This window comes from Chinchilla lanigera, unplaced genomic scaffold (genome assembly GCF_000276665.1).
Source record: "Chinchilla lanigera isolate Chin_1 unplaced genomic scaffold, ChiLan1.0 scaffold00025, whole genome shotgun sequence".
In the NCBI taxonomy this organism is placed as follows: Eukaryota; Metazoa; Chordata; class Mammalia; order Rodentia; family Chinchillidae; genus Chinchilla; species Chinchilla lanigera.
Genome location: NW_004955426.1, coordinates 5,664,532 through 5,677,052, shown reverse-complemented (window position 1 = coordinate 5,677,052; position 12,521 = coordinate 5,664,532). Strand labels below are relative to the sequence as shown.

The following is a 12,521-nucleotide window of genomic DNA, read 5'->3' as shown; positions in this document are numbered from 1 at the left end:
AAAAAAAAAAAAAAAAAAAAAGGGAAAGGAAGGGGATTGCTGTTTGGTGAGAACCCTTGCACTTTATGAGACCCCTCCTTTGATGATCAGAGCCCCCACAGACTGTCAGATAAACCCAGCATACACCAAGGACTCAGGGCTCACCCTGTGGTTGTGTATATTTTAGTAAATGGAAGCAAAACCCCACTTTAAGAGCTTTTTTTGTTTTTTTTTTTGTTTTTGGTGTTTCTTCTGAGACAGAGTCTCCTATGTAGTTCAGGCTGGTTTTGAGTTTACTTTGTAGCCCAGGCTGGTCTCGAACTTGCAACGATCCTCCTGCCTCAGCCTCCCAAGAGTGCTAGGATTACACGCCTGGCCTAGAGCTCTATTTTGAAAGCTACAAAGCAAATAATGAAGAACGTTACTCCACATCAGAACTCTGATGGGTTCTAATGCTTTTATCCATAGACTTTCTTTTTTTGCAGAACAAAGAAAAAAAATATTTTCATTACTGAGCCCGTGCCTGATGAAGTGTGGAGAGGACCCAGCTTTTCCCGGAAACAAAGGTTACCTTTGCTCCACGGGAGTAGAACCGAGTCTTGTCACTCCACTCATTATCAAAGGGGTTCATTCCTGTGCCTTTTAAAATGGTACCTTGTGACCCATCCCTCCTTTTTGGCCTTACGAGAAACTTGCCCTGAGAGCGTTAGGACCTTAGGAACCTGTACCAGTGCCCAACAGTGAACGCGATCAGGATGTACTAATGAGAAAGTAAAACAGTTAAAAATGCAAAACGAAATTTGTCCTCTGGGGCCTTGCAAAACTCGCCACTGTGGAAAGTTCGCTTCTCTTGTCAGTTGGACGCAAGAAGGCAAACAGGTTTCTTTGTAGTTCTCCCAAGAGTTGTGCAGAAGGCTGTTTGTGCTCCTTCGCTTCCTGTCTCCGCCTGTGTGCCGTCCTCGCAGTGCTGCGCCCGTGCCCCTCTCTGGCCAGCCTCTGGTGACCGTGTCCACTGTGGACACGGCCCCGGGGTGCGCGGTGCTTGAACACGAGTACAGGGACCCGGAGGCGCCGCGGCCTTGCAGGGGTCTGGATGATCCGTGCGGGGCAAGCGGAGCTGCTGCGTCTTCGGGGAGGAGTTCAGTCCCTGGCCTCTCATTTGCTTGCTGAGCGCCTTTGGGGAGCCAGCGCCCCAGCTCTCTGGGGCTTTCTGGGCAGCGCGTGCAGACTAACCTTGAATTACTCAAAGCCTCTAATTTGATGGGAACATTTTCTCTGCTTCTTCCTCCTCCTTTGTGCTTTAGCTTTTTTTTTTTGAGACAGGGTCTCGCTGTATAGTTCAGTCTGGTCTTGAACTCACAGTGGTCCTCCTGCCTCAGCCTCCTGAGTGCTAGGGTTACATGTGTGCACTGCCATGCCCGGGGAAGCTTTTCTTCTTAAAATCCTAGCATGTACTGAATTAGAAGTGGTTGGAGAGTCCCCGGCCGGCCCTCCTGTGGCCTGAGCACAGGGTCAGCCTTCCCAGCCCCTGTCTCTCTGGGCCTGCACTGCTCTCCCTTATCCGCTCCTCCGGCTCTGAGCACGTGCATGTGCAGTCTCATTCCTTCGCTGCCCCGGATGACTGAAGCGAGAGAGAGGAGGTTCTCCTCCGCCGCTGCAGCCCAGCACAAACACAACTCGCAGTGACGTCACTGAGTCTGGAAATGGATTAGAAGGTGTGAGGGAAATGCACAACCACCACCGCCTCCAAACACCAAGACAAAAGCAGTCAGACAAACTGACCCAGCACAGAAATGAATCAGAAGTGATGCTGCGCCAGCCTGGCTGGAAGTCCTCTGCGGGCTGTGAGAATCACAAGCAGCTGTGAGTCACTTGGGTAGCGTGGAGCGGTTTTAGAGCCGTCTGCACTCTGACCAAGGCGGAGGAATAGGCGGCAGCTGGCTGGGAGGAGGTGCGTGAGGCGATTTACAGGCCCAGCCAGACCTCGGCATGCCTCTACGACACATGGCTGTCATTACCCACCGGTGATTCTTCTGTTGTGAAGCACATAATCTGCCTATGTAATGTTTGCCTGCCGTGACATGCATGTTTATTATAATTGGCGTATGGAATGCATGCCTGCCCTGGTTTCCAAAAGCTTGATTGTCTCTGTCAGGTAGAAGTCACATCGTACGTCAGCTAAAAGAACATATAACATTTATGTACTTGCTTGGTGTTTCGAGACAGGGTCTTGCTGGTCCAGGCTGGCTTTGAACTCACTGTGTAGCCCAGGCTGGCCTCAGACTTGCAGCGAACCTCCCGCCTCAGCCTCCCCAGTACTGGGATGACAGGTGTGCGTCACCATACCCAGCTAGCGTGTGTAACTTTCAGTAACAAATGGTATCTTAATTTAATTTTTTTTTTCTTTTAATTGGTTAGAATGAGCCTGTCAGCCTGTAGAGAGACCTGTCTGGTAGCTGAGACTGAAAATGGGTGGAAATGCTTTTGAATTTTCGTGGTTCTGGCATCTACTGATGTGGTTCTGATCCCAAACTAATTTGGACAAAAACGAGGGTCAGTGGCCCATTTTATTGAACTAGAAACGGTTTGAAGGAGAGGAAAAGCTGTGATGGGACCTGCGGCGGAGGGCAGGGCTGGCCGAGTGGGCAGGTGAGGAGGCAGGCGCACAGGGCCAGGGTTCAGAGTCCCTGGGGGTGCAGCTCTGCGGCCGTCGCTGTGGGATTCCCAGAGCTTCTGTCCTTGATTCTGGGCTCCTGAGGGGAGCTTGAGAGGCTGAGGGCACACGCTGGGGGCTCGGGGCCTTGGCCGGCCCCATCTTCCCAGGATGGGCTCTGGACTGCCTGCTCCCTGCCTGGCCCCTCCTCCTGAGTGACACCCAGGGCCGTGGCTGATGGCAGCAGCGGCAGAGGCTTGTGCCCCCTGTGACCTCTGCCCCTCACCTGCAGAACTGCAGTGATGGTGCCCACTGGGGCCGGTGGCAATGTGGACACTCAAAGCAGGAGAGCTCAGGCATCTTGCGTTCCTGGGTCCAGGTGCCAGTAGTACCCCGGAGCTGGGGTTGCACTGGGTTCACCTCTCCTGTTGGTTGGGGTGCTGGTGGGCTGGGGAGGGGACGGGGACCCCTCCATCTGCACCTCAGCAGTTAGGAACCTGAGCGGGGCTGGTGGGCGGGCAGCACCTCTCTGCTCTCACAGTCTCTTGGGTATCCTGTGACCACAGCCCACCTGGTGACAGCTGTATTCCCGGGCCTTCTTAATTCCTTTTTTGTCTTTTTGAGACAGGGTCTCGCTATGCAGTTCAGGCTGGCCTTGAGCTCAGTGTGTAGCCCAAGCTGACCTTGAACTCGTAACGATCCTCCTGCCTCAGCCTCCTGAGTGCTGGGATTACAGGCGTGTGCCACCAGGCCTGGCTGCTTCTAGAGCCTTCTCATGGCCATGCGTGGCCGTCTTTACCACAGCTTCTCAGTAGCCCAATCAGTGAGTCACCCTGAGCCCCTGATACCTTCGGGAGTCTGGAGTGTTCAGTTCTACGTGGGAGTGTCACACACCGCAAGAGATGGTCAGCAGCGGCCTGGCACATGGACACTGACAGACACTCAGACCTCGGGGACTGGGAGGTTTGGGCAGGGCATTCATGAGAGCCTCTCATTGTGGAGTGACAGGGACAAGCAGATGGCAGCAGACTGGCCTCTCTGCCGTGTCACGGAGTCACTGCTAATGGACAGGGACAGGGCACCGCGCTGATCGGTGTCTTTGATCAGCTGCACCCATGAGGGCTGATGAGCCACAGATACTGACGGTGTGGGTGTCCTGAAGCTGGCCGGAGAATAGATGCGATCACTGCCGCCGTGCGCTGTCACACGGAGCGTGTGTCATAGGCCACACTCAGACTCCAAACTGCCTGTGAGTTCAGCAGCAGCCTGCATGCCGATCGAACTGTTTACAAAGAAAGCTCTGTTGACATGCGTTGAAAACTCACAGCCACACAAAACCCTACCCGTGCAGGTTAACAGGAGCTTGATTCCTAATTGTCAGAAATCGGAACCCACCATCGGTGCCCTTCAGGTGAGCAGGTGGTATTTTAGGCCATCAGACAAGGTAGCATTGTTCAGTGGTCAACATCAGGGTGCTGTGAAGCCGTGGAAGCATGCGGAGGAGTCCCAGTGCCTATTGCGGCAGGAGAGAAGGTAGCAGGAGCAGGCTGGGGCGTCTGAGTCCACCTGTGTACCCTTCTGGAAGAGGCAGAACTGAGGAGCTGGGACCAAGAGCCAGGCTGCCTGGGGCTTCAGAGAAGGAGCGTGAATAGGGCATTTTTAGGGCAGCAAAACTATTGTGTGTGATGCGTCCGTGCGGATAGATGACGTCAGGACTTCGTCAAAGCCTGTGGGATACGTAGCACAGAGGGAAGTGCAGCATGTGCTGTGGGCTTACGTTAGGAATGACATACCCATAGTGGTCCATCGGGTAGGTGTACTGCATTATTAATGCAAGGTGTGAATGATGGGACACAGTATGCAGGGGGAAGGGAGGGTATGGGAACTCTCCATACTAACTGCTTAATTTTTCTGTAAACCTAAAACTACTCTTAAAAATTAATAAAAGAAGCCAGTTATGGTGGCACATGCCTATAATCCCAGCACTCTAGAAGGCTGAGGCAAGAGGAGTGCAAAGTTGAAGTTCTTCTTGAGCAACTTCACAAGACCTTGTGTCAAAATGGAAAAGAGGGGCTGCGGTGTAGCTTAGGGTAAACATCTGGGGTTCTGTCCCCCGTTACTAGGAGGAAATGCTGTGAACTAGTGATAGCACCTCTAGTTTTTTTCAGGTGATGGCGGGCAGATGAGGTGGCAGACACTTGGTAGCGTGGTAAAAAATCCAGGCTTGCCAGATGTATGGCTGTAACTCCAGCACTTGGGAGGCTGAGGCGGGAAGATCACCATGAGTTCCAGGATAGCCTGGGCTACGTAGTGAGTTCAAGGCCAGTCTGAATTACATAGTGAAAACCAGGCGTGGTGGCACACGCCTGTAATCCCAGCACTGGGGAGGCTGAGGCAGGAGGATCATTGTGAGTTCGAGACCAGCCTGGGCTACAAAGTGAGCTCAAGGCCAGCCCGAACTGCATAGCGAGACCCTGTCTCAAAAAGACAAAAATAATAATTATAATAATAAATAAACAAATGAATTACATAGTGAGAACTGTGTCAAAAACAGAACAAAACAAACGAAACAAAACAAAACAAAACAAAAAGCAAGCCGGGCTTTAGTCAGGCTGTCTGCAATCCCATTGGAGCACTTCCTGTTGTCTTGGAGCCTTGAACACATTTCTGAACCTCTCTTTGCTCACCTGTACAGTGGGCATAATGGTAGTGCCCTCCAAATGCGGGAGTGGTGTAAGATCCTTAGTGTTCTGCCTATGCTGTCTGAGCATGCACTACTTTATTCATCCACAGCTTGGCCTGAGGGCAGTGCTGGTGCCACTGGTGAGGGAGTGGGGTCGAAGGCAAGTTGTTCTCTTGCCTTCGCTCAGCATTCGCTGCTGTCCAAGCTGGACCTCGCTTATGTCCGTCCCGCCTGGCCAGGTCCTGGATCAGGCCTGTGTGGGCAGTCAGAAGTCGGGGCCACCTTGTCCCAGAGCTTTGTCTGCTTTTCTTCTGCGGAGAGTGGCACTCCACTCCCAGCGCGTTCTGAGTAGTGCTTGCTTCAGTGCGATGGCGCCCGTCTGCTGTCCCGTGTGCTGTGTGGGGCAAGCTGGGGTTTGGTCATCGGTGTTCCCAGAAGCTCCCCAGTGCCTGACAGTGCTCCTAAGGGTGACAGCAGTCAGGATCAGGCACCTCGGGAGGTGGCTCTGCGGGGAATGTTGGCCTTCCTAGGTGAGACCTGTGTAAGGACAGCTGGGAGACTCCACCAGGATTCAGACGAAGGCTAAACCCGCGCCCCTGGGACTCCCCCAGCTCTGTAATCCCAGGTAGTGACAGCATTTCTCAGAGGGTGTGACAGCTGACAGAGATTTCTTTTTTGATGTAAAAAAATTGGTCGGGATGAATTTGTTGGACTACTTTCTAGTGCAAGAATTTTGATTTCATAGTTACACATCCAAAATGCCCATCTTTCTTTGGACTTTCAGTTTTAACTGACAAAACATTATTTTGTTTGTAAACCTAGCAAATTTTATCAATCATTTTCAAGAGAATCTGGGGTGGGTGATTGACTTCATTACAAAGTTGAGTTATACTCCTTTCAGAATTTCAGACTGCACTTGTGAATGTTATATTTTGCATCTCCCACCGAAGTTCTTCATTATCAAAGATGGAGACGGGACCAGTAAGGATAATGTCACGGTGGACTGAAACACATCCTATATACTCAAATCCTTCAGTTTTTAGTAACACTAAGAAAAAGGAAGGAGGGAGGAGGATGCCAGGGAGTTGACTCATTGTCAGAGAAGTCTAGCACTGGTCGTGCCTTTCTTACGAGCTCTGTCTCCTGGGAAGCTCACATATTGATGTTGGAGGCTTCTCTGTGGAGTTGGTAGCCAGTGAATACCTGAAGCCCGGTCCCCTCCCTGTGGCCCCGGAGGGACAGGTCACCGCAGTGGTCATTAGTGGCTGCTGATGTCAAGTACACACACCAAACACACTCACGAGACACCCAGGCTGTAGCTGCCTCCTGCTGGGCACACACAACGCCACCGATTGTAAGGTTTACAGAAAAAAAGAAAACGAACTGAAATCTGATCAGACCTCTAGATCCAGCTGCCAGTTTATAGGAGATGGCATGCACGCGTGTACACACACACACACACACACACACACACACACATGGCCAGGAAACTGTCCAGCTAAACCACAAGAATCCAACGAATAAGTCCCAGAATCGGGGCAACTGAATTGAACAAGTGAGCCTGTTTATAAAAATGTTCAAGAATCAAAAGAGAAGAGACGGCGGCAGACCTAGAAATACAAGAAACCTACAGTGTCCATCTGCCAACCTTAGTGCCGGATGATTTGTTCCCCCTCCCTTTCCTCTTTCCTCATAAGTGTGCAAAAGTGATTGGGGAAATATGAGTGTTGACAGGCTATCTGATGATACTAAAAAATCTAAACTTTTTTTTAGGCATGATGGTGGTATGTTGTTTGGTTAAAAAAAAAATCTTGGGATAGGAAATGGAAACCTTTCACAAATGGGAAGGGGACCAGGAGATGTGGGGGTGAAGAACGAATTAAGGTGTGTTGTGTCTGTGAACCAGCTCCCCATTGTGAGGTAATCATCATGTGCTACGAACATGTACTGATAAAACGAACATGAAGTCTTCTGGGAGGACAGATGGCTGTGTTTGGGATTTGCTTCCAATAATCTGGACGGGGTGGTCAGTGGTGGGAGTGTTGATACACGGGCCATGAAGTGGAGAGTTGTAGAGGCTGAGTGTGTTGTACTCTGGCTTCTCTTTTTTATATATTAAAAAAAAACAACAACAACATTAATTGTCTGACAAGCAAGCCTTCCCTAATATTAGGCAGTTCTTAGAAAATGAAAAAAAAAAATAAACTCACGGATGTTTCTAGGTACTGTAAATATGCACTAATAAAAATTTTCAGTTAAAAAGGGATTTTAACTTCAAGTCACAAGTATGAATAAACGACTTGGCTGCATATTTTAATGTGGAGCCATCATCTTAAACATGATGCATAATTAAAACACCAGCTGTGTACTGGTCTTGTAAATACAAATGTCTCATCTTGAAGATTTGCTTCTCAAGCATTTCTTTCTCCATTTTCGGGACTAGAAGGCACTGACCTACCAAGGAAGCAGCTAAATAGGCTCCTACGGTCTTGGCAGGACTTTTCCAGCAGTTCCTGGGGTCGCTGTCTTAGTGGGCTGGGGATTTTTCGTGGCCAACAAAGCCCTTGGCTGAGATGCTGCCGGACCCTTGCCTGGGACAGCGAGGGGACACCCAGAGTGCTCTTTGGAGTTGCTGTGGGGATTCCCTTGTCTGAGTCTTAATTTATTAGTCATTCCCTAATTTATTTTACTTTATTTTTTAAAATTTATTTTATTCTTGGAAGTTCAGAACTTCCACTGAGAGGATAACCAATGGCTTTCACTCTTTTGATTGCTTTTGCATTTCTTTGTTTTTAGAAAGATGCTTCAGTGACTGTCTGGCTAGCAGTAGAGATCTTTCAACTTTAGGGGACTCTTGAGTTTCCTAGGGCTGTGCTGACTCTACCAAGAAGTCTAATAAAGCACCCCAACCAGCACTCCCAGGTTCCCATGATTCTGTGCGAGCTGAACCACGAGTTACAGCTCACTGGCGGCCCTGTGGCTCTTTGCTCACTCACCCTCAGCATGCAAATGTAGTGTACACCGAGTGGAAAGCATCCCGGGTGCTGCAGATTTTTAAGCATAATCACTGGTTTTTGAAACTTGAGTCCCACTTACATGTATGTAGATACAGATAAATTTCTTACTATCGACCACCACCAAAAGCTTCGTAAACTGCCTGTTCACTATGGTGTGGGAAAAGCTGTGTGAACCCAGCGCATGAACAAGAGCAGGAATTAATCGGAAACTCGTAGTGAGGAGCTGAACCCAAAGAAGACCAACACCAAAACAACGTGGGTTCAAAACAATGTAAGAGAAGGAAAGAAAGGGTGTAAATGGGCCGTTGCTGGGGGCACAGGTCAGTGACGCTGGGGTGCTGGCCTCGTGTAGTCTATTCCTTCTCTCCGTGCTCCTTGGCCACCACGTTCCTCCGGGGAAACACAGTGCTTGGCCCAGGTAATCCATAAATAAATAGTAATGGGTGCAGACCCTCGGATTGAAAACACCTATCCCGGAGGTCTTGGGCGGCAAAGCCTGGGGCCTGAGAACCTGTGTGTTAAGGAGCTTCTCGGGGTCCATCCTGGTGGCAGTTGCAGACCACTGTTTAAGAAGCTCTGACCTTGTCTGCCTGCTTGTTCTTCTGGCCCAGGTCCTGCAGGCGCTTAGCATTAGAGCCGGGCTGGAAGTTGGGGCCCCCCTTGTGGGGGAGGCTGCACCCTCAGCTTCTCCTGACGGCTTACAAGAAGTCTGTTTCCTTCAAGCATGTTCCGTGGCCAGGCTTCCCCTCTCACACCTCGCCCCTCTAAATCACTTGTTATTTCATTTTCCTGCCCTATGCCTTTGGCTTTCTCCCCGGGAGCCTGGCATATCACTCAAAGCCCGCCAGCACCCGCGGCCGCCTGTCCTACAGTGTCCCCTTGCCAGTCTCCCAGCCCTCTCCTTTTGCTGTTACTTGTGCTGAGGCTCCCAAGACTGCCTGGAACCACCCCCCCCCCCCCCCCCCCCCCCCCCCCCCCCCCCCGTGCAGCTCACACTTCCCCGACTTGTCTTCTCTTCTGTATCTGCCCGTTGGAGCAGCCTCTGCTTTCTTCCAAGTTGCATCTGCCCTCCAGGGCCCAGTCCCAGTGCCGCTTTCATGAAACCCTGCCTGATCTGGGGTTCGTCCTTCTTTCCTGCGCCGCTTTGCCCGTGTACTGATGCGGCACTAGAACTCGCTGTGTGGGTGAGGAAGCCAGTGCACGTGTGTCCTTGACTTCCCGGTGGAGGCTTGAGCCAGGATTAACATTGGTTCAGTTCTTCTTTCTGTGAGTTCTGCTCACATCAGAGAGCATGTTCATTGGCACGCTTGGCCAGTTGTGCAAAACAGTTGTTTCAATTGCTAGTCCGATGTGAAGGCTCAGGGTCCCTTGGGATGTCCCTGCATTCCTCTGCGCGGTAGCTCGTAAAAGGGTCTGCAGGCTTTGTGAATTCGCAGTTTGTTTTCCTCTGGCAGGGTGGTAGGCAGGTGGACAAGAGGGTGGTTGTGGAGGATGTTCTTTGATTAGAATGCATTGAGGACACAATGATTTGTTTATTATTTGTTAGAGTTTCTTAAGATAAGGCTTCATTATACAGACCGGATTAACCTTGAGTTTACGATTCTCCTGTCTCAGCCTCTTGAGTGCTGGGCTTACAGGCGTGTCTTGGATTACATGTGGAGAAGGGTAATCCTTTAATTATCCTTGCTAAAAAAAGTTTGGTATCCACCCATTTGTACTAGCTACGCTCTTAGTTCTTGCTCAATAAAAGGTGACTGAAATTGGTATTCAAGGCTGCGGTCTGAGAGGAGGTAAGGCCCGTGATCCCAGACTTTTGCGTCTCCTGTTTTTCTTGTCTCTGTTTACTTTCCTTGTTCATCCGCGGGTACCTCGTTCTCGGGACCTGTCACTTTAGATAGAACGACAGGTGGTGAGCTTGAAGACAAAGAATTAACAAATGGACACTTGCCATTTTGAAAAAGTGCCATTTTGATATTAACTAATTTCCTATGGTCACGTTGGGGTGGTTGTTGAAAAGTGAAATCATTAGTGAGTGCATGTTTTTGTTTCTGGGATGGGAAGTAAAACAGAATTTTTGTGGGGGTTACCAGGAATCGAACTCTGGACCTTGCGCTTACCAGGCAGCATTTGTGCTGCTGAGCTATTTCCCTGGCCCCAATTTTTTTTTTCTCCTTTGTCTTTTTTGAGACAGGGTCTTGCTATGCAGCTCAGGCTACCCTTGAGCTCACCTTGTAGCCAAGGCTGGTCTCAAAAGAACGATCCTCCTGCCTCGGGTCTTCCGAATGCTAGGGTTAGAGGCATGTGCCACCACACCCGGCCCCAGTTTTTCTTTTTAAGGATGAAAATGCTCACATTATAATACTGATTTGCCTTTTTTCCTGGTACAGGTTCCTTGCACTGACTCCGTGGAGAGTTTATCATCTGATTTCTGTCATGATTCTTGGACGTGTCGTTATGCAAATAATAAAGGATATGGTTTTGTCTCGAACAAGAGGTAAGGAGGCCATTTTATGCATCAAATATTCTAGACTCTGAATTTCTGCTTGTGTGTGTGTGTGTGTTTAGGCCTGTTGACCCATTAATCCTTTGAACAGAGGCAAAATAAGATCGTATAGGCACTGCTGCTGTTGTTCTCAGTGTAATCAGCTATAACATCGATACTGTCCGAAGTCACAGCTACTGCTACTGGCAGACAGATGGTGTGTTGTGGTTTCTTTTTCAGCTTTAAGTGCTGTGTTGAATACCATTTTGATATTTAGGTTCACAGTGAGGGTAGCAAATATTTATAACATCCTACACAAGAAACTGGGCCGTTGCAGAATGCATAAGTTCATGTAAGAAAATTTTCTGCCTCAGTGGAAAAAAACCCAGTTAATTAAGGGCTTCAAAATAGTAAAAAGTTTTAAATGGGTTAATGATGAAAATGAATTAATATTAAACATTAAATTTAAAAGCGAGAACTTGAATTACTTTAAAAATCTGTTTTAGGTTTTTTTGTGCGTAATTTACCTGTTTTGTATTTTTGAGTCAAACTCTTCTATGTGCAGTGAGGCCTCCTCTAGTATTTGAGCTAGTTTGTATAGATGGGCAGAAATCCAGAACACTAGATCATTGTGTGAATGGTTTTGGAAAGACTGTTTTACTTTACTGTGTTATCAGGTTTAGGGATGATTCCTTCCTACTAGCATTCTTGGAAGGGGAACAGATTCATACTTCGCCTGGTTAACGCATTCCCTGCACCCACAGATTTAGATTATACTCTTTTTTTAAGACAGGGTCTCACTATGTATCCCAGGCTGGCCTCAAACTTGTGGTGACCCTCCTGCTTCAGCCTCCTAAGGGCTGGAACTACAGGCGTGCATAGATTATACATGTGCACTTCCTTCCCTCCCTCTCCCTCCCTCTCTCCTCTGCTCTTCTTTGCCGCAGAGAGCAACACCCAGTGCCCTGATGGTCACCTTGGCCTGCACAGGCCGTGACCCCTGCTGTTGACCACAGAGCACCGAGGTCGGCTGAGGTGGACACCTCGTGCCTCAGCTTTTGCACAAGGACACGTCCATCATGGCTGTTCTGAGTCCACCCTTGTTGTGACCCACAGGGGCCCTTTTCCTCGGGTGGACTGCAGTGTGTCCCCTCTCAGACTCCCTGAAGGAGTCCTGGAACTCAGAGCCCCTTGGAAATGTTCTCTGTTGCCCTTTGGCTCGGCGGAGGGAGTTGACCTACAAAAGCAGCACAGCCTGTCTGTCTTCGCAGCGTGTGTCCGATTTGGCCCTGTCTGGGCACGAGTTCTGGAGCAGACAAACGGGGGCAGCAGAGGGCGCAGTGGGAAGAGGGACATCGGTGTGGGTGGCCGGGAGTGACAGGAGGTGGTTAGGGGCCCTCCCAGCTGCGGGCTCTGGCCCCGCCTGCGTCCGCAGTTTCCAGCTCCATCCTCCAAGGGTCAGAGTCTCTTTTTTTTAATAGTCTGTGTTTGCACTGTAGAATAATTACCTCCACCTTGGGGACTTGGTACAGATACACACTGCGTCCTGATCGGTTTACTCCCTTCCTCCCAACCCAGAGCCTCTTCCTGTTTCCACAGAGATTTCTTAGTTATAAATTGTGACGACTCAGTCCTTTTAAAATTTGAGATGGCAGGGTTGAAAGAGTACCTGCCCGGAGTCAATTTCTGCTTCTGTACCTTCCCCTC

At 49.7% G+C, this 12,521-nt stretch overlaps 1 protein-coding gene across 1 annotated transcript in view; it reads left to right on the top strand.

The window, feature by feature from the left end:
• Fam134b (family with sequence similarity 134, member B) overlaps positions 1-12,521 on the top strand; it is a 114,030-nt gene that overhangs the window by 11,184 nt on the left and 90,325 nt on the right. The window contains exon 2 of the mRNA XM_005386135.2: positions 10,720-10,826. Coding sequence (XP_005386192.1) covers positions 10,720-10,826 — 107 coding nt within the window. The remainder of the gene's footprint in view (positions 1-10,719; positions 10,827-12,521) is intronic.